Source organism: Microcebus murinus, chromosome 18 (assembly GCF_040939455.1).
Source record: "Microcebus murinus isolate Inina chromosome 18, M.murinus_Inina_mat1.0, whole genome shotgun sequence".
Lineage (NCBI taxonomy): Eukaryota > Metazoa > Chordata > Mammalia > Primates > Cheirogaleidae > Microcebus > Microcebus murinus.
The window spans coordinates 12,248,522-12,267,962 of NC_134121.1; the positions used below are offsets into that span (position 1 = coordinate 12,248,522).

At 55.7% G+C, this 19,441-nt stretch overlaps 3 protein-coding genes across 6 annotated transcripts; all 3 read left to right on the forward strand.

Annotated features, from left to right (window-relative positions):
* The first annotated feature begins 394 nt into the window (after positions 1 to 394).
* ACAP1 (ArfGAP with coiled-coil, ankyrin repeat and PH domains 1) lies at positions 395 to 12,889 on the forward strand. 3 transcript variants are annotated; one of them, XM_075994115.1, is made up of 23 exons: positions 395 to 488; positions 645 to 710; positions 1,264 to 1,321; positions 4,476 to 4,595; positions 4,798 to 4,851; positions 4,936 to 4,994; positions 5,250 to 5,433; positions 5,565 to 5,609; positions 5,706 to 5,801; positions 5,921 to 5,995; positions 6,087 to 6,196; positions 7,312 to 7,363; positions 7,458 to 7,558; positions 7,866 to 7,989; positions 8,081 to 8,292; positions 9,627 to 9,696; positions 9,818 to 9,912; positions 10,020 to 10,189; positions 10,769 to 10,941; positions 11,731 to 11,840; positions 11,924 to 12,034; positions 12,402 to 12,451; positions 12,718 to 12,889. In XM_075994115.1, the coding sequence occupies exons 2-23, from the start codon at positions 658 to 660 to the stop codon at positions 12,816 to 12,818; spliced, it is 2,223 nt and encodes a 740-aa protein (XP_075850230.1). In that variant the 5' UTR covers positions 395 to 488; positions 645 to 657; the 3' UTR covers positions 12,819 to 12,889. The 3 variants fall into 3 exon arrangements, with proteins under 3 accessions (XP_075850230.1, XP_012632179.1, XP_075850231.1); XM_012776725.3 differs by lacking the exon at positions 395 to 488 and having other exon boundaries at positions 495 to 710; XM_075994116.1 differs by lacking the exons at positions 395 to 488; positions 1,264 to 1,321 and having other exon boundaries at positions 495 to 710.
* A 1,337-nt stretch (positions 12,890 to 14,226) lies between these two features.
* Positions 14,227 to 16,369, forward strand: KCTD11 (potassium channel tetramerization domain containing 11). The gene has a single exon (XM_012776749.3). The coding sequence runs from the start codon at positions 14,361 to 14,363 to the stop codon at positions 15,057 to 15,059; it is 699 nt and encodes a 232-aa protein (XP_012632203.2). The 5' UTR covers positions 14,227 to 14,360; the 3' UTR covers positions 15,060 to 16,369.
* Positions 16,370 to 16,755: 386 nt separating this feature from the next.
* On the forward strand, positions 16,756 to 18,425 carry TMEM95 (transmembrane protein 95). 2 transcript variants are annotated; one of them, XM_075994121.1, is made up of 8 exons: positions 16,756 to 17,009; positions 17,232 to 17,288; positions 17,455 to 17,535; positions 17,640 to 17,660; positions 17,796 to 17,876; positions 17,995 to 18,082; positions 18,174 to 18,243; positions 18,323 to 18,425. In XM_075994121.1, exons 1-7 carry the CDS (start codon positions 16,841 to 16,843, stop codon positions 18,205 to 18,207), a joined length of 531 nt encoding a protein of 176 aa, XP_075850236.1. In that variant the 5' UTR covers positions 16,756 to 16,840; the 3' UTR covers positions 18,208 to 18,243; positions 18,323 to 18,425. The 2 variants fall into 2 exon arrangements, with proteins under 2 accessions (XP_075850236.1, XP_075850235.1); XM_075994120.1 differs by having other exon boundaries at positions 18,336 to 18,422.
* The last annotated feature ends 1,016 nt before the right edge of the window (positions 18,426 to 19,441 follow it).

The window sequence follows — 19,441 nt, forward strand, 5'->3', positions numbered from 1 at the left end:
GAGTAGGAGGTGGGGGAGTTTACATGCAGGAAACCATGAAGGCAGAGCTGAGAGAAGAAAGCGGGGAGCAGTTGTGGATGCAAAGGGAACATAGGATCCCGAGAAGGCCCAAGCTGCAGCAGGATGACAATGACTAATGAGATTAATTTAGTGAACCATAAATTTACCAGTATCATCTTCTTTAATTCTTACAGCCCTACCAGTAGGGGTTATCATTCCTATCTTTCGGATGAGAAAACTAGGAATCAGAGAGCTTACCCAGGGTCACACGACGTCCAAGTGAAAGAGCTAGGATTTGAACCTAGATCTGCCAGTCCCCCCAAACTCGACCACTAAAGGACAAAGAAGCAGACAGAGACTAGGGTGCCTAGGAGGAAGGTGACAGCAGATAGTCTCTGAGGGCGGGGCTGTGGCTTCTCTGATCTCAGGCCCCCCTTCTCTGCCCAGGCCCCGCCCCTGCTCCTCCCCGCGCTGCCTGGAAGTGTTGGGTGAGAGCTCCTCCTAGAACACCCCTTCCCCTTGGGGAAAGGATTGTGCCCCTGGGCCCCACCCAGCAGTGGACCTTCTCCTCGTTCCCTGTCATCTCCCCTCCCCGGGCAGGGAGTGGCTCCACTTGCATCCCTACCTGCCCGTTGGCCCCACAGTGATCAAGCTGAGATGACCGTCAAGCTAGATTTCGAGGAGTGTCTCAAGGACTCACCACGTTTCCGGTAAGTGTGTGCTGGTCTGGGGGGCTGGGGAGAGGAAGGTCTAACATCCCCCAATACACACTGCGCACACACAACTTTCCCCACGCTAGATCTCCTTCCAGGGAGTAGGCCTCAAAGGGGACAAGAGCAGTAAGCTTATGGGCCAAAGTGGCACCTCTGCTGTCAAACCAGGGTACTTCAGTGCCCTCAACCCACTGCACGCACCCCTTGGCCTCTCCAGCCTCTCCCTCACCCCAAGAACTGGAATTCCTTCCTGCCTCTCACTGGGACCCCTGCCCCTCCCCCAGCACCTGCTCTGGGGCGGTTAGCAACTTCCTGCCCTCGCCACATCCACCCTTCTTCTACCCTTCCTGCTCTGGCCCTGGCTGTAGTAGCTCCCAGACTATGCAAAGTGAACAGAACAAGAGAGGATGGGTAGGCACGTCTACTCAACCCAGCAGCTTCCTCTGTCTGTACCCACCACCCTGTGACTCTAACCCTGACCCTGACGAGGCAGGCAGACAGACCGATGGACCCAAGCTCTGTGCTTGTGACTCCATCCCTTCTTTCCCAGAGCCTCTATCGAGCTGGTGGAAGCTGAAGTGTCAGAATTGGAGACCCGTCTGGAAAAGGTGACCCTGACATGGAGAGGTGACCCAGGAGTGGGTTAGGATGAGAGGGGAGGAGCCAGGGAGAAAGCTGGAGACAGAGAATGAATGCCAGGGATTACTGAATGCTAATTGTGTAGGGTAGATATTTTGGGAACTACAGAGTAGCAAAAAAGGTGGCTAGTTCTTTGCCCTCAAGGAGCTCAGGATCTTGGAAAATAAGACTCACTCATGGACTTCCTTGTTCAGTTCCTGAGCCCCTACATTGTGCCAGGCCCTGGGCATTCAGAGAAAGCAAGATCATTTCTGTCCCCAAGAAGCCCAGAGACTGACTGTGGAAGACAAACTAGTACAACATTTAAACATAAGATAGTAAGGTCTTCCCTGACCATTCTATAAAACAACATGTGCACACAACTACACACACACACACATACTCCCATTCCTGTACTCTGCTTTATTTTTCTTTATAATATTTACCTTTATCTGACATATTATATATTTACTTGCTATGTGAATTTTCTATTGCTGCATAACAAATTATCACAAATCGAGCCACTTAAAACAATATGCATTTGTTATCCTAGTTTCCTGTGGGTCAGGAATCTGGGCATGGCTTCGCTGCTTCTCTGCTCAGGAGCTCCTAGACTGCAGCGAGGGTCTTGGCCCAGGCGGCAGTCTAATCTGAAGCTCAGGGTTCTCTTACAAGCTCATGTGATGGTGGGCAGACTTAGTTCCTTGCTGTTGTGGGACTGAGGCATTCCTCTTCTAGGGGCCGCCTGCAGTTCCCTGCCATGTGGCCCTCTCCATGGGCACTTTATTTATTTATTTATTTATTATTTATTTATTTTTTGAGACAGTGTCTCACTTTGTTGTCCAGGCTAGAGTGAGTGCTGTGGCGTCAGCCTAGCTCACAGCAACCTCAAACTCCTGGGATCAAGCAATCCTCCTGCCTAAGCCTCCCGAGTAGCTGGGACTACAGGCATGCACCACCATGCCCAGCTAATTTTTTTTATGTATATTAGTTGGCCAATTAATTTATAGTAGAGATGGGGTCTCGCTCTTGCTCAGACTGGTTTCGAACTCCTGACCTCAAGCAATCCGCCCACCTCGGCCTCCCAGAGTGCTAGGATTACAGGCGTGAGCCACCGCACCCGGCCTGAAATAGGCACTTTCTCACATGTACAGATTCATATAACCATCACCACATTCAAGTTATAAAACTTTTTTTTTTTTTTGAGACAGAGTCTCACTTTGTTGTCTAGGCTAGAGTGAGTGCCGTGGCATCAGCCTAGCTCACAGCAACCTCAATCTCCTGGGCTCAAGCGATCCTACTGCCTCAGCCTCCCAAGTAGCTGGGACTACAGGCATGTGCCACCATGCCTGGCTAATTTTTTGTATATATATTTTTAGTTGGTCAATTAATTTCTTTCTATTTTTAGTAGAGATGGGGTCTTGCTCTGGCTGGTTTTGAACTCCTGACCTTCAGCAATCCGCCCGCCTCAGCCTCCCAGAGTGCTAGGAATACAGGCGTGAGCCACCGCGCCCGGCCCAAGATATAAAACTTCTATCACCACAAAGGAACTTCTTTGTGCTGTGCCTTTATAGTGATATCCTCCCCATCCCCTTCTCTGATCCATGGCTGATCCCCTTCACTGATTTGTTTTCCATCTCTCTATTTCATGATTTCTAGAATGTTATACAAATGGAATCATATGTGACCTTTCTACATTAGCTTTTTTTGCCACTCAGAATAATGCCTTTGGTGTTTATCCAAGTTGTTGTACATATCAATAGTTCATTCCTTTTTGTTGCTGAGTACTAGTCTGTTGTATGGATGTACCAGTTTTTCACTAGTTCATTCTTATCAAAATTCCTTACTCATATAAGGGGAAGAGTCTGGGGTGGGTAAGGAAAATGCTGGACACTCAGTCCCCTAGATCCACACAGTAAGTTGTGTGCATCCTTGTCCCATGTCCCAGACACCTGGTGGTGATGTCTGCTAAGATTTGATCATGGCCAGGCATGGTGGTTCACACCTGTAATCCTTGGGAGGCTGAGGTGGGAGGATTGCTTAAGGCCAGAAATTCAAGACTAGCCTGAGCAAGAGTGAGTCTCTACAAAAAAATAGAAAAATTGGCCAAGCATGGTGACCCATACCTATAGTCCCAGCTACTCAGGAGGCTGAGGCAAGAGGATCACTTGAGCCCAGGAGTTTGAGGTTGCAATGAGCTAAGATGATGCCACCGCACTGTAGCAGGGGCGACAAAGTGAGACCCTGTCTCAAAAACAAAACAAAACAAAAAAGATTTGATTTTGGTCAGTTTCCTAACCATTACAGCTCCTGCCAGACACCTTCAAATCAAGCTGTATTTCACTGCAGCCTCCAGAAAGCCCCAGAAAATGTTTTTCAGTTCAACAAACGTGCATTGACCACATATGGGCTCCACAGACACTTGCTCAATCCCAGATATGGTGACTCAGGCCAGAGCCAAGTGTTATCGCCCCAGAGGCAATGTAGTTGGAGTCCTGCAGGAGATAAAGTGCAGGGGTCAAGAGATCAACTTGGGGTTCTGGTCACCCAGAAAGATGCTTCTCAGGCCAACCACTCCCCCTCAGTCTCCCTGTTTGTCAGTGGAGGGGGCCAGATAGGATGGGCCCCAGGAGCACCCTGGCATCCCATCTTCCCCCTGACCTGTGGCCTGGATGACCAATTCGTATTTACGAGAGAATGGTCAGTGAGCACAGAATGGGACAACTCCAGACGGTAAAAACTATAGAATTTTATACCAACCACATAGAGAATTCATCTTGTGAGCGAGGCAATGCAGGAGGATGGAGTTTTCCAGGAGCTCTGGATCCACGCAGGTAGGCAGGGCAGGAACAGACAGGTGGGAGTGGACAAGGAAAGACGTTTTGGAGGTAGAGCTGACAGTGGCATTGGCCATGGGCTGGGGGAATGGGCAGGAATTTTGTTGCAGGCACAGGGCAATGGGAGCAGAGAAACAGAGATGAGAACTCACCAGGTGTGTTAGAAATGGGGCGGTGGGTGTCGGGGAGAGCTGAAGTAGGCTGGAGGGAAGGGTAGGTGAGGTGGGAGAGGAAGTCGGGCAGGGGCAGGGGGCATCACCTGGTGTGGTGGCTGGCGGCTCAGCTCCCCATCGCCCTCCCTTCTTAGCTCCTCAAGCTGGGCACCGGCCTCCTGGAAAGTGGGCGCCATTACCTTGCTGCCAGCCGCGCCTTCATCGTCGGCATTTGTGACCTGGCCCACCTGGGTCCTCCAGAGCCCATGATGGCGGTATGTGGAGGGTTTGAGCCGGAGGGATGGGATGTGGGAGGAAGAGATGCTGGGGAAGAAAAGGGCTGGCCTGGGGTCTGCAGGGCCCAGGTCAGAGCAGGGCTGGGCTGCCATCCGAGACAGCCAGAGTGGGCCGGGTCGAGAGCTGGGCAGGCTCAGCCACCCCATGCCTGGTGCTCTCTCTGTGCTGCTTCTTGCTTAGGAATGTCTGGACAAATTCACCGTGAGCCTCAGCCACAAGCTGGACAGCCACGCAGTGAGTTGGGGAGTGGAGAGGGAGGGTGGGGCACAAGGACATCTGTGGTCCTGACTCTCACCTGCCAACTTCGTCTTCCCTTAGGAGCTTCTAGACGCCATCCAACATACGCTGCAGCAGCAAATCCAGACCCTGGTCAAGGAGTGAGATGGGAGGGAAGGGGGCCTTATTTCCCAGAAACCTGCCCTCCTGCCCTCTTCCCAGTACCATGGGGCCTTCCCAAGTGAAGGAGATTGGAGTTTCTGGTGGCCCAACTTCTATGCCTCTGTCCCAGGGATCCCTTGGGATTTCTGACTGCACAGGCTAACTGAAAGGATACGGGTGGGCCATTTCCCGGGAAGTCTGTGCAGGGGACAGGTGGGTGTCATCTGTGATGCTGTGTTATCGCCTATCCCCAGAGGTCTCCGGGGTTTCCGAGAGGCTCGCCGGGATTTCTGGCGGGGGGCTGAGAGCCTGGAGGCTGCTCTCACCCACAACGCAGAGGTCCCCAGGCGCCGAGCCCAGGAGGCAGAAGAGGCAGGAGCTGCTTTGAGGACTGCTCGAGCTGCGTACCGGGGACGGGCACTGGATTATGCCCTGCAGGTGCCTGCCCCAACCTGTCCTCCTGGGGTACCAGGCCTCAGGTGCCACCTTGAGGCTGGGGAGCACCCATTGTGCAGTGGGAGGGGATGATATGTTTTCAAGACTAACCTGAGGTCTTTTCTGATCCTCAGGTCAATGTGATTGAGGACAAGAGGAAGTTTGACATCATGGAGTTTGTGAGTTGAGGGGGGAGGGGGAGGTGAGAGGAGCCTACTGACAGAGAGCATGAGGGGAAAGGAAAGAGGGAGAGATATTACCACCTTGTCACCCAGGTGCTGCGTTTGGTGGAAGCCCAGGCTACCCATTTCCAGCAGGGCCATGAGGAGCTGAGCCGGCTGGCCCAATACCGCAAGGAGCTAGGCGCCCAGGTTGGGCCCCAGGGAGCAGACAGGTGGCGGAGGGAGGTTAGCGGGCTCTGAGATGACTCCCCTGGCCTAGTCAGTGGGGGGAGGGGCTTGGACATCTGAGATCCCCCTCCTGTGCCCAGTTGCACCAGCTGGTCTTGAATTCAGCACGAGAGAAGAGGGACATGGAGCAGAGACATGTGCTGCTGAAACAGAAGGTGAGGACTGGGACTGTGGGCAGGAGGTAGACAAGGCTGTGGCCTTGGTCTCTGCCTGCCTCAGTTGCCCTTTGACTCTCTGTGCCTCTAGGAGCTGGGTGGGGAGGAGCCAGAGCCAAGCTTAAGAGAGGGGCCCAGTGGCCTGGTCATGGAAGGACATCTCTTCAAACGGGCCAGCAACGCATTTAAGACCTGGAGCAGGTGAGGAAAGGATGCCCCAGTCAGCCAGACCCACCTGATTAAATATTTTTGAGTGCTTCCAGTGTGCTAAGCACAGCAAGGAAAACAGACAAAGCCCCTGCCTCAGTGGAGTTCATATTCCATCAGCAAAGAAAGATGATAAGTTTAATAAATAAGTAAATTATGTGTTATGTTAGAAGGTGATAGTGCCCTAGACAAAAATAATAAAGGGACGTGGAGAGCTGGGCAGGGGTTTCAGCTTCAAACAGTGGGCCAGGGTAGGCGCCACAAGAAGCTGACTTTTGAGCAAAGACTTTAAAGAGGGAGGCCGAGGCAGAGGATTACTTGAGCCCAGGAGTTTGAGGTTGCTGTGAGCTAGGCTGACGCCACAGCACTCTAGCCCTGGCAATAGAGTGAGACCCTGTCTCAAAAAAAGAGATTAAAACAAACAAAAAAAAAGACTTGAAGGCTAACTGGGGCATGAATGTTCTGGGCATAAGGAAGAGCCAGTGCCAAGGCCCTGAGATAGCTGAGAACAGAGAGAGGAGGCCATGGGTCTGTATAGAGTAAGAGAGGAGGAGGATGTGGTAGGAGATGAAATTGGAGCTAGGAGCTAGTAGCTAGTAGGGGTGTGAATCGTTAAAGGACCCTGTAGACTTTTGTAAGGTCTTGGGGTCTACTCTGAGGACAATGAGGAGCCATTACAGGGTCTGGACCAGGATGGTGACATGCCCTGACTTGACTCCTTCTCCTTCCAGGGCCACTGCCAGCCCAAATGGGATCTTTGTGCAGATTAGAAAATGGAGCCCCTTCCCCAAGATACTTCCATTTGTTAAAAACTGTAGCAATAGACATTTTACTAGAAAAAGAAGTTTACTGCCATCTGCTGGAAAATTATCTTCACAAGTATTAACTATATCAAATCTGGGTTGTCCAAGGTGTGAATAGCTCCCTAACTTAGTTGTCCCCATCTGCACAACTGTCCACCCTTCTCTGAATGTCTCATAGGACAGTCAGCCCAGGTCTCTCTCCTCTCGGCAAGATCCTCATGGCAAAGGGTATAGCCTCTCTTCTGTCCATGTTCTGAGCCTCGTCCCAAAGCTTCCTGTGTCCATAACTATTTCCACCTCCTACAGACGCTGGTTCACCATTCAGAGCAACCAACTGGTTTATCAGAAGAAGTACAAGGTGAGTAGGCTTGGGTCCTGGAAGCCTGGGCCAGGGGGAGACTTAGCCCTTGCCTGTGGCTAGAGGTCTGCCCCTTATTGCCTTCTCCTGCCAGGACCCTGTGACTGTGGTGGTGGACGACCTTCGCCTCTGCACAGTGAAGCTCTGCCCCGACTCAGAACGGCGGTTCTGCTTTGAGGTGGTGTCCACTAGCAAGTGAGTGCAGTCTTCAGGGGTGACACTCTAATGTATCTAAACATTTATTAACATGACAACCAGGGCCAACCACAGTGGAGGATCCCCATGCAACTCCAGGCTTTAAGCCTTTGGTGGCTTGATTGGGGGGCCACCTGGAGAGAGGGTATAGGTGATGGGACTATTTGGAGGATATTACCAATTGGTACAGAGTATGTCGGTGCAGCTGGAACTGGTTGCATACTGGCTGAATGTCAGCCTGCCCATCCTGCCACCTTGCTCCCCAGGCCTCAGACCCCTCCGCCATCTCCCTCACTCTCCTCCCCAGGTCCTGCCTCCTCCAGGCTGACTCTGAGCGCCTCCTGCAGCTGTGGGTCAGTGCTGTGCAGAGCAGCATTGCCTCTGCCTTCAGCCAGGCTCGCCTTGATGACAGCCCCCGGGGACCAGGCCAGGTACGTTCATGTGGGGGTGCAGGGCCAGGTTGCCCTGGGAGATGGGGCACACCTTACCCTCGGCCACCGTTTCTTCCCTTGTCTCTCCCAGGGCTCAGGACACCTGGCTGTGGGCTCTGCTGCCACCCTGGGCGGTGGCGGGATGGCCAGAGGAAGGGAGCCTGGGGGAGTCGGGCACGTGGCGGCCCAGGTACAGAGTGTGGATGGTAATGCCCAGTGCTGCGACTGCCGGGAGCCAGCTCCGGAATGGGCCAGCATCAACCTTGGTGTCACCCTCTGCATTCAGTGCTCCGGCATCCACAGGTCATTCCCCAAAGGCTCCAAACTCGAGCCTTACTCCTCCCAGATGCGGTGAAGCCCCCGAGATAGAGCCCATCACACAGGCCTCTCTTTTTCCACCCATCCGGGCTTCCCCTCTTAGATTCTGGCTGTCACTGGGCACCAGGCCTGGGCCTGAGCCTGTAGAGTGCAAGGGAGACCTAGGTGGACCCAGACTTCAGTGTCCTGGTCTGGCCAGAATTGGGGGACAGCCAGAGGAGTTTATTGGCGTGGTTGGAGGAAGTGCTGGGTCAGGGCTGCTGAGCCAACGAACAGCAGATAGAGGCTGAGTATGGTGGCTCACATCTATAATCCCAGCACTTTGGGACCCTGAGGCAAGAGGATTGCTTGAGCCCAGGAGTTCGAGACCAGCCTGGGCAACATAGCCAGATGACATCTCTATAAAAACTTTAAAAAATTAACTAAGCATGGTGAAGCACACCTGTAGTCCAAGCTACTCAGAAGGCTGAGGCAGGAGGCTCACTTGAGCCCAAGAGTTTGAGGTTGCTGTGAGCTATAATGGCACCACCGCACTCAAGCCTGGGTGACAGAGTGAGACTCCGTCTAAAAAAGAAAAAAAGAAAGAAAAAAGAAAAAAGACCAGGCCGGGCGCGGTGGCTCATGCCTGTAATCCTAGCACTCTGGGAGGACGAGGTGGGCAGATTGCTTAAGGTCAGGAGTTTGAAACCAGCCTGAGCAAGAGTGAGACTCTATCTCTACTAAAAATAGAAAGAAATTAATTGGCCAACTAATATATAGAGAAAAAATTAGCTGGGCATGGTGGCACATGCCTGTAGTCCCAACTACTCAGGAGGCTGAGGCAAGAGGATTGCTTGAGCCCAGGAGTTTGAGGTTGCTGTGAGCTAGGCTGACACCACGGCACTCACTCTAGCCTGGGCAACAAAGCAAGACTCTGTCTCAAAAAAGAAAAAGAAAAAAGGCCAGATAGAGAAGAGAAGAGGTCATGAGGCCTTAGCAAATCTGTCTACAAGGTCCTCACCCCTAGGCAGTGTAGTGGAAGGAGGGAAGGGTGATAGTGTGGGAAGAGTTGTCCAGGCCAAAGTATCCTAAGAGGAGGGAGTGGCTGGAAAGGATGAGGTTCTTAAAATGAAACACAGGGAAGAAGGAAGAAGGAATGGTGAACAGGCAGGATCCTCCAGAGCCAGGTCGAGGTGACACGGCCCCGCCTGCCCTGCTTCCTTGCCCGGCTCCTCTGCACAGCCCAGTGCAGACCTTGCCTCCCGGTCTGTCCACGAGCAGCAGCAGCCTCCCCAGGCCACTGCCCCACAGAGGCCCTGACTCCCTCTCTGGCCCCCCAGGAGCCTCGGTGTTCATTTCTCCAAAGTCCGGTCTCTGACCCTCGACTCGTGGGAGCCAGAACTAGTGAAGGTAACTTGGGATATTGTAAAGATTGGGGGATTGAGGACAAAGGACAGAAGAGCCCTGATGACTCAGACACTCACCCTGTACCCTCCCCATCTGTCTCTACCTCTGCCTGGGCCACCCAAAGCTTATGTGCGAGCTGGGAAATGTTGTCATCAACCAGATCTATGAGGCCCGTGTGGAGGCCTTGGCCGTGAAGAAGCCTGGGCCCAGCTGCTCCCGGTGAGGTTGGGGTGGAGCCGCCTGGGGCTCCCCTCCAAGGCGGGAGGAGGGGGAGGGGGACCTGGAATGGGAGGAGGGAAGACTGTCCCCATCTCCCCCTTCCCCAGACAGGAGAAGGAAGCCTGGATTCACGCTAAATACGTGGAGAAGAAGTTCCTGACCAAGCTTCCTGAGATTCGAGGGCGAAGAGGTGGCCGGGGGCCCCCAAGGGGGCAGCCTCCTGTGCCCCCAAAGCCTTCCCTTAGGCCCCGGCCAGGGAGCTTCAGATCCAAGCCAGGTATAGAATTGGTTGGGCATTCATTGAGCACCTGCTGTGTGCTCAGCACCATGCCCAGCCCTGTAGGGAGGTGCAGGCTGTGAGGGCCAGGCCTTCCCCTTGAGAATGTTGGAGGGGACAAGACTACTTTTTCAGGGGTTACAGTGGAGTGTGACACTAAGACTGGGAAGACCATGGGGCTTGGAGTAGGCAGGGAGGGCTAAGGGGTATCAACAGCACGAGGAAAGCAGGAGTGGGAATGAGCTTGGGATCTCCAAAGACCTGAGGAGGGTGTGGATTTGGCTAGGGCAGCGGGAGCCAACAGCTGAGACTGAGTGTCAGGGAGAGTCAGTCACCTGTGACGTCCCAGCCAGGGTGGTTGGACAGGATGAGGTGAATGATGCTGTCTCTCTCCCACATCCCAGGGCCGGGTACACATATATACACTTGCAATACCCACACCCACGTCCCTCTATTTCCCACCACAGTCCTGGGTCAGGAAGGCCTCCCCACAGTTTAGAAGTGACCTATCCCATTACAGCATCAGGGAACTGTGCTGAGGGTCTTCTTCCCAGACTCAGAGCTGATTCCCCCTAACAGAGCCCCCCTCTGATGACCTTGGAAGCCTGCACCCTGGGGCCCTGCTGTTTCGAGCTGCTGGGCATCCTCCATCCCTTCCCACCATGGCTGATGCCCTTGCTCATGGAGCTGATGTCAACTGGGTCAATGGGAGTCGGGAGAATGCCACGCCACTGATCCAGGCCACAGCTGCTGTGAGAGCCTCGCCGACCTCCCCACCCCACCCACCCCACCCTAAGGCTCCTCTCTGACACTGAGTGCAGCCCTTACCTCATTGCCCGCTCACCAGCTCCCTACCCCCGCCCCCCCCAGGGAGGGTATAAGCAATATATAGACTGGTTGCTAAGAGTGTGTGATCTGTAGGCGCAGAACTGAGTTTGAATCCAGGCTTTCACCACTTACACCACTTACTTACAGGAGATTTCAAACAAGTTATTAACTTCTCTGTGCCTCAGTCTCCTCATCTGTAAAATAGGGATAACATACCTCATAAACGTGTACTATGGGCCAGGTGTGGTGACTCACATCTGTAATCCCAGTACTTTAGGAGGCTGAGGCAGGAAGATCACTTGAACCTAGGAGTTTGAGACCAGCCTGAGCAACATAGCCAGACCCTGTCTCTACAAAACACAGAAAAATTAGCTGGGTGTGGTGGCATAAGCCTGTAGTCCTAACTACTGGGGAGGTTGAGACAGGAGGATCTCTTGAGCCCAGGAGTTAGAGGTTGCAGTGAGCTATTATGGTGCCACTGCACTAGCCTGGGCAACAGAGCAAGATCCTGTGTCAAAAAAATAAAACAAAAAAACCCCAACTTGTACTATAGATTTAATGTATGAATACATGTGAAGAGTTAGAGCCAAGCCTGACACTTAGCTGCACGCTCGCAAACACTCCTGATTACCATAGCCCCCACTCTCACTCACCCCACCCTAAAACATCTTGAAATCCACCCCTCAATCCTCCTTCTCGACTTCTCCATGCAGAATTCTCTTCTGGCCTGCGAGTTTCTTCTCCAGAACGGGGCAAACGTGAACCAGGCGGACAGTGCGGGCCGGGGCCCGCTACACCACGCAACCATTCTTGGCCACACGGGGTAGGGGCGGCGGGGATGATGGCTGTGGGGACGAAGGCTCCAGAGGAGGTGAGCGGGCAGCTGAGCCTGGCTGTCCTCTCCAGGCTCGCCTGCCTGTTCCTGAAACGGGGGGCAGATCTGGAGGCTCGGGACTCTGAAGGCAGGGACCCTCTGACCATCGCTGTGGAAACAGCCAACGCTGACATCGTCACCCTGTGAGAATGCCTGAAAGGGCGGGGCTAGCGCTTGGACTGTCCATCCGGGCGGGGCTCAGGTCGAAACGGGAGTGTGCCAGGTGGGGCCGGGGAAGGTGGGGCCAGCGCCTGGCCAGGCAAGAGAAAGGATGCTCCAAGTAGGGATCGGGCGTGGAGCAGGAAGGCGGGCGGGCAGGGTCCAAGGGTGGTGACTTCATCCTGAGCGGCATCACTCACGCATCAACAGTCCTGACAGGCATCTTTTAAGCAATGGACCCTGCCATTGAATGAATGAATTGGATGAATCAAACACAACCCAGCTCAAAGCACGGGAAGTTAGGAGGCAGTGAGGATAATGTCACTCATTTCTTAATTTCCTCCCCTTCAGGCTACGATTGGCAAAGATGAGGGAGGTTGAAGCGGCTCAGGGCCAGGCAGGTAATGTATCCACCCACCCCTGCTCCCAGGCCCGACACTGGAACTTTGGGCTTCTAGCCCCTGGTGACCTGTCCCCTTTGTGCCCAACTGCATTAATTCCATTATTTATTCAACAAATATGTATTGGGCGCATGGGACGTGCCAAGCCTTCGGAGCAAGGAATAGGCGCGGGCGCTGCGCTCACAGCGCAAACGTTCCCGCCCACGCTCTCGAAGCGCGCACTGTCACCCCGCCGGCCTCCCCAGCCTTTCCTCCCTCTCCAACAGGGGATGAGACGTATCTTGACATCTTCCGCGACTTCTCTCTCATGGCGTCGGACGACCCGGAGAAGCTGAGACGGCGTAGTCATGACCTCCACACGCTGTGATCCCAGGACCCGCGTGCCCAGCCCCTCTGCACGCCTTCCGCCCCTCCGCCATTAAAGCCTCTGTGCTTTGCGCCGCGCTTCCTAGTTCATTTGTTGGGCGCCACCTCCGGGCCGCGGGGTGTTGGGCCCTGCGGCTCCAGGGATGCGGGGAGCTGCTCGAGTCAGGCAAAGGCGACTGGGGGATTGAGGTAGCAACTTTAGCCTCAGCCCTATCGCTGGGCGACAGTCTGGCGGGGCTCTCGGGCTCAGCTCAGGGGACCTGGCCAGACCTGTCCCTCCGGAGAGAGGCCGCCGGCGTGGGATGGGGACCGGCCTTGCCTTGGGGTGAGCTGGCACGGCGCCGGGATGGAGGGCTCGCTCCGGCCACCTCGGCCCCGAGGCATTCCCGGAATGCGGCGGCTCAGCACCCGCCCCCTCGGGAATTCCCCACGGGAGCACCGGGAGGGAACTGGTACCCTGGCCCGGGGCGGCCGCGCCTCGGCTTTCTCGAGGGGTGGGATTAGAGACTCGGGCCCGCCGAGTTGAGGTGCAAACGTGACGTCTGGCACACCTGAGGAGCTGCGGGGCCGTCGCGGCCACATCCGGGGCGACGCGACTGAGTCACCCCGCCCCCGCTTGCGTCCGCCAGTCCAGCCTGTCCGCCCCGTCCCTCCGGCCCGGGACTCGCCTCCCACCTCCCACCTCCACCCGAGCCGCGCGAGCCCCGCGAGGGCGGGGGGCGGGGCGCCAAGGGGCGGCGCTGCCTCTTAAAGGGCCCGGGGCCGCAGCCCTTAGGCCACTTCCTGGGGCGGAGAGGACCTCAGCGGCTGCGGCGACACCCGGGGACGGCGGTGGCGGCTGGGTCTCGAAATTCCAGGCTGCTTCCATCGCAGCCCTCGGACACTCAGCTCGGACTGAGCGCGCATCCGTCACCCCCGAGCCGATACGGGGCGGCTCCGCTATCCGCTCCGGTCAGCTCCGCCTTCATCCCCTGGAACCCGCGCCGGGAGCCAGGCCAGGCCTCTGCCCGGCCCCGGAACCCTGCGTGGACTCTCCCACTGCGACAGCGATCTGCCAGGGACTCGGAAGCTGGGCCCTTCAGTCGGCCCTGTGCTCGCCACCGTCACCTGCTGGTTGGATTCCGGAAACCCACTGTCTGAAGACCACGGAAAAGAGTCGCTGACCATCCAGAATCGGATACGTCTTGACCGAAAGCTCCCTTCCCCTTTCTTGCTGCCCTCTGCTGTTCTCATCTCTTCTCTCAGCCTTTCAGGGATTTCTGTGCCCTGAAACCAGCCTCCCATCCACTGCCAAAGTAACTGGGTGAGCTCCAAACCTTGCTGCCTTGAACTCCAACACAGCAAGTCTGAAAGTTACGCCCAATTCTGCATACTCCTAGGAAGTTCTGCCTTTTCTTCTCTTTTGGAGTCTCTTGTACTTCCCAAAATTTCCCCTCCTCCTGTGCCCTCTTCGCCCCCCTCCTTTGGGGGCCCCGTGACCCTGAATGTGGGGGGCACACTATATTCCACCACTTTAGAGACCCTGACCCGCTTCCCAGACTCCATGCTGGGGGCAATGTTTAGGGCTGGCACCCCCATGCCTCCCAACCTCAATCCCCAAGGTGGCGGCCACTATTTCATCGACCGGGATGGCAAAGCCTTCCGACACATCCTCAATTTCCTGCGGCTGGGCCGTCTGGACTTGCCCCGCGGATATGGAGAGACAGCACTTCTCAGAGCAGAAGCCGACTTCTACCAGATCCGGCCCCTCCTGGATGCCCTGCGGGAACTGGAGGCCTCCCGGGGGACCCCTGCACCCACAGCTGCCTTGCTCCACGCAGATGTAGACGTCAGCCCCCGCCAGGTGCATTTCTCTGCTCGCCGGGGCCCACACCACTATGAGCTGAGCTCTGTGCAGGTGGACATCTTCCGGGCAAACCTCTTCTGTACCGACTCCGAGTGTCTCGGTGCTATGCGGGCCCGATTCGGTGTGGCCAGTGGGGACAGGGCAGAGGGGGGCCCACATTTTCGTCTGGAGTGGGCGCCCCGCCCTGCGGAACTCCCTGAGGTGGAGTATGGGAGACTGGGGCTGCAGCCCCTATGGACTGGGGGGCCAGGAGAGCGGCGGGAGGTGGTGGGCACACCAAGCTTCCTGGAAGAGGTGCTGCGTGTGGCTCTGGAGCACGGCTTCCGCCTAGACTCCGTCTTCCCTGATCCTGAAGACCTGCTCAACTCTCGGTCTCTGCGCTTTATCCGCCACTGAGAACGCTGTCCTCAGTTTGATTGTGGGGAGGAAAGGGAATGGGGCAGCTCACAGGGAAAAGGTTCCCCTAATGCCTCTTTCTAGCTCTGCCTCAGGAGCTATGAGAGTCGGGGTCCCACTGCACCTGGCTGGAGCCCAGATGTGGGCAGGAATTCCCAAACCTGAGCCCACCGAGGGTTCACAAGTGATCCAGAGGGTCTGGAATGGTGCTGACCCTGGGATGGGCATGGAAGGTTCTCTTGATTGTCCTCATCTAAAGCTAGGGACTGCCAGTCTCTCCTTGGAGCTCAGTATTTAGGGGTATAGAAAAGTGGGGACCACCTCTTTGTCCAGGCTAGACCCAGCAGAACACTGGAGGGGCTTGAGGTCTGGGGAAAGGGGGAGCTTTGCACTGCCCCAGTATGGCCTCCAGGACCATGGCTTCTCCTCCTGAAGCTGGGTGGCCTTGCCAATGAGAGTCCAGAACACTCTAGAACATGGGAGGGGGGTTCTTTGCAGTGTCTCAGGCCACCTACTGAAGAGACAGAAAGGCCACTCCCCATCCCAGGTTGGCATAAGGGAGCTACGAGAGTCCCCATGAGCAATGGGGCTGGAGCACCTCTCTGGAATTCCAAGTGTTTTAAAGGATTCCATATGGAGGGTGGGGCTGGCCATGGGGAGGAGGGGGGTATCTTTTTGGTCCTGGCCTTACTTCCTTCATGTGTGTGCGTGTGTGTGTGTGTGTGTGTGTGTGTGTGTGAGCCAGTTTGTCTACCTGATATGTGGTTCCCTGGCATCCTTGTCCCCATCTGTGTTGCTGGCTACACTGTCTGTGTTCTGGTCCTTCTGTGGTCTCTGCATGTCCAGGCCTGTTTGGGGTTGCCCCACAACTGTTCTGGCACAGGGCGTGTCTGTGGTATATGTGTGAGTAGACTGAGAATTAGTAGTTTAATTACAGGGTGTGTATATGCATATGTGTTTATGTGCACGCATGTACACATATCACCATGTAGGCAGGAGGGGCCTGTTGGGGTTTAAGTCACTGGGATCTTCCTGATGAGAGGTAAGAGGAGTCACTGGGCTTAGCTAGGCCTCTGAGGCCTGTATGAACTCTTGGTTGCTGAGGCAACCGTAGGCCCCTTGCTAGGAGACAGCTGGGAGGGGCCCAGCGCTGCCCAGTGCAGGGAGGAGATGAAGAGTCTGGAAGAGTGGGGAGGGCCTGGGAAGGGATGGGCTACTCGTGCACAGCTTCTTCACTGGGGCATCACTCATTGTTTGTCACTGGTCATGATTTACAAGAAGAAAAATAAAATTGCTTTTGGAACCACAAACTTGTAAAGGCTGCTGAGGGCCAGGCTGGGGATACTATGCCCCGTGCAACAGAAGCCCCACTTCCTCTGCCCGTCTCCTACTAGGGATGACTTCGTCTGGCTGCTGGGACCATGGCTTCTCCTCCTGAAGCTGGGTGGCCTTGCCTGGCCTGGGCAATGAGAGTCCAGAACACTCTGGAACATGGGAAGGGAGGTTCTTTGCAGTGTCCCAAGCCACCTACTGAAGGAGACAGAAAGGCCACACCCTATCCTAGGTTGGCATAAGGGAGCTAGGTGAGTCTCCATTAGCAATGGGGCTGGAGCTGGAGTTCCTTGGGCCCCAGCTTTACCTCAGCCAATAATGGAGCGGTAACATTATTCTGGAACACTCTAGAACCTCCAGGCAAAAGGCTGGAGCCAGAGTCACAAAGCATTCTGAGGCCTTCTCAGCCCAGGTGGACCCAGGTCCCACCCCACACCCTAAAGGTCCTCATGTGGTTGCTGGCACTGTGTGGGGTTTTCTTGGCAGCCGCAGAGGCCTGTGTTTTCTGCCGCCTCCCAGCCCACGACGTGTCAGGCCGCCTGGCTCGGCTCTGTAGCCAGATGAAGGCCCAGTGGAAGGCATGCGAAGTCTCCCCGGACTTCTCGGCCTTTGCCTTAGGTAAGACCCGACATCCAGGGACAGGCCCAGCAACAGTCAGCCCTGTACCCCAAGGGGGGCAGCATGTGACTTCCTAGCTGCACCCTAAAGGGTTCACAGCCCTCTTCGGACACAAAGGCCTCTCCCTCTGGGACAGCTCCAGAGCCCAGAAAGGTCAGGAGAGATCCCAAAACCTCCCCCTGGGCTGCGGGGGGAATCGATGGTCCTTGCCCATCTCCACAGATGAGGTGTCCCTGAACAAAGTCACAGAGAAGACTCACAGAGTCCTGAGGGTCATGGGTGAGGCCAAGGGGAAGGCATGACCTGGGAGCTTGGGAGGAGACCAAGGAGGGCTGGGAGGTAGGAGCCGGGGAGGCAGGAGGGCTGATGGGGAGGAGCAGGTGCAGGGATGGGTGAACTGGCAGTGTGAGGCCCGGGGCAGTGTAGCTGCTCTCTGCTTCTCCAGAGATCAAAAAGGCTTTCTCCTCACTCCCTGCTTATTGGCGATGGCTTCGAAAGACCAAGCTCCCTGAGTACACCAGGGAAGGTACTGACACGGGACACAGGGAGGGCATCCAGGGGTGCCTGGGATCTTAGGCAAAGGGGCCAGTGGCTCACCCTCTCCCACCCCTTCCTTGTCTTTCATTCCAGCTCTCTGTGCTCCCGCTTGCCGTGAGTAGAGAAGGAAAGGGGTAGCGAGGACCTGGGCCTCCAGGGTGCCTGAGGACAGCCTGGCAGCCCAGGGAGGAAGCTGGCACCCTGGAAGGGTGTTGGCCTGGGCTTCCCTCTCCCCCGTGTCTCCTGCAGGGGGCAGCACCATCCTGTACAACTGCTCTACCTGCGCGGCCACTGAGACGGCCTGCTGGCCCAGAAAGCGCTGCTTCCCAGGTCCTTAGTCCCCGCCCGGGCCGCACCCCGCCCCACCCCATCCCGGACCCCTTCGGCTCCCCCAGTGTGGGTGCGTGTGATCCCCAGGATTATTCACTGTCTCCCGGGGGCCCTGCAGGAAGTCAGGATCTTTGGGAAGCCAGGATTCTGCTCCTCTCTGTCTTTGGAACCGTCCTGCTTCTGGGTGTTCCGAGCCTCCTGGTGGAGTGAGTTGTGGGACAAGGGCAAGAACAGCCTCCAACCGCCGGCCTCCCTCTGTCCCTCCTCTTAGGCCTCCCGTCTTCTGTCTTCCCTCAGGTCCCGCCACCTCCAAGTAAAAAGGGACTTGTAAAGACACTGACAACCTCCCAGTCTCCAGCTCTAAGGGGTGTGTACCCACAACTTCTAACCAGCCAGCCCCTTAATCCCAGCCCCAAAGGCTCAGTCTTCCAGACCCTAAAACCCAGACATCCCCACCAGGATCCCAGCATCAGACCGCTGCCAGGAACCCAGGCACCCACAGCTGGAAAGGTCCTCCCCTCCAGCCTCAACCAATCAGACTGGGCCGTCAACAATGCCAGGAAAATAGCTGCAGAAGGAAAGAATCCCCTCCAGCACCACTCCCTTACCCCCTCCGCCTGTTCCGGGAAAGCGGGGGCTGTCTACCCCAGAAGCCACTCCAGGCCCTCCTGTGACTGGTTAGGAATCCGGGAATGCCTGTTCTGGAAAACTCCATCCCTCTGGAGTGAGACCACATCAGTCAGTCCGCTGGCACGCTCTTCCTCCATTGTGCCAACATCTTGAAGCCCTGACCCCCTTTGGAGGCCTCTTTCCTTCTGGGCCCAATTAAACCTGCTATCTCTGGCCTCCAGCCCTGCCTGGCCTCTGTTTGCAACTGGGGAGGGCAGAGGGAGGATGGGAGACTCTCAGTGTGGCACAGTGATTCTCAGATGGGGTGATTTTGCACCCCAGTAGACATTTAGCAACATCTGGAGATGTTTTTGATCGTTTTGTCTAGGGGCGGATGTGCTAACTGGCGTCTAGCAGGCAGAGATCAAAGATTCTGCTCCACACTCTACAATGCACAGTAAAGTCCCCAACAGCAAAGAAGTGACCTGTCCAAAATGTTAATGCACGGTTGAGAAATCCTGGTTTGAGAAACCAAATGGTCACCCGCCTATCAAGAGTTTAGGGTTCAGGCCGGGCGAGGTGGCTCACGCCTGTAATCCTAGCACTCTGGGAGGGTGAGGTGGGAAGATCCGCTCGAGGTCAGGAGTTCGAAACCAGCCTGAGCAAGAGCGAGACCCCGTCTCTACTAAAAATAGAAAGAAATTAATTGGCCAACTAAAAATATATAGAAAAAACTAGCCGGGCATGGTGGCGCATGCCTGTAGTCCCAGCTACTCGGGAGGCTGAGGCAGGAGGATCGCCTGAGCCCAGGACTTTGAGGTTGCTGTGAGCTAGGCTGGCGCCACAGCACTCTAGCCCAGGAAACAGAGTGAGACTGTGTCTCAAAAAAAAAAAAAAAGGAAATTAGCTGGACAACTAAATACACACACACACACACACACACACACACACACACA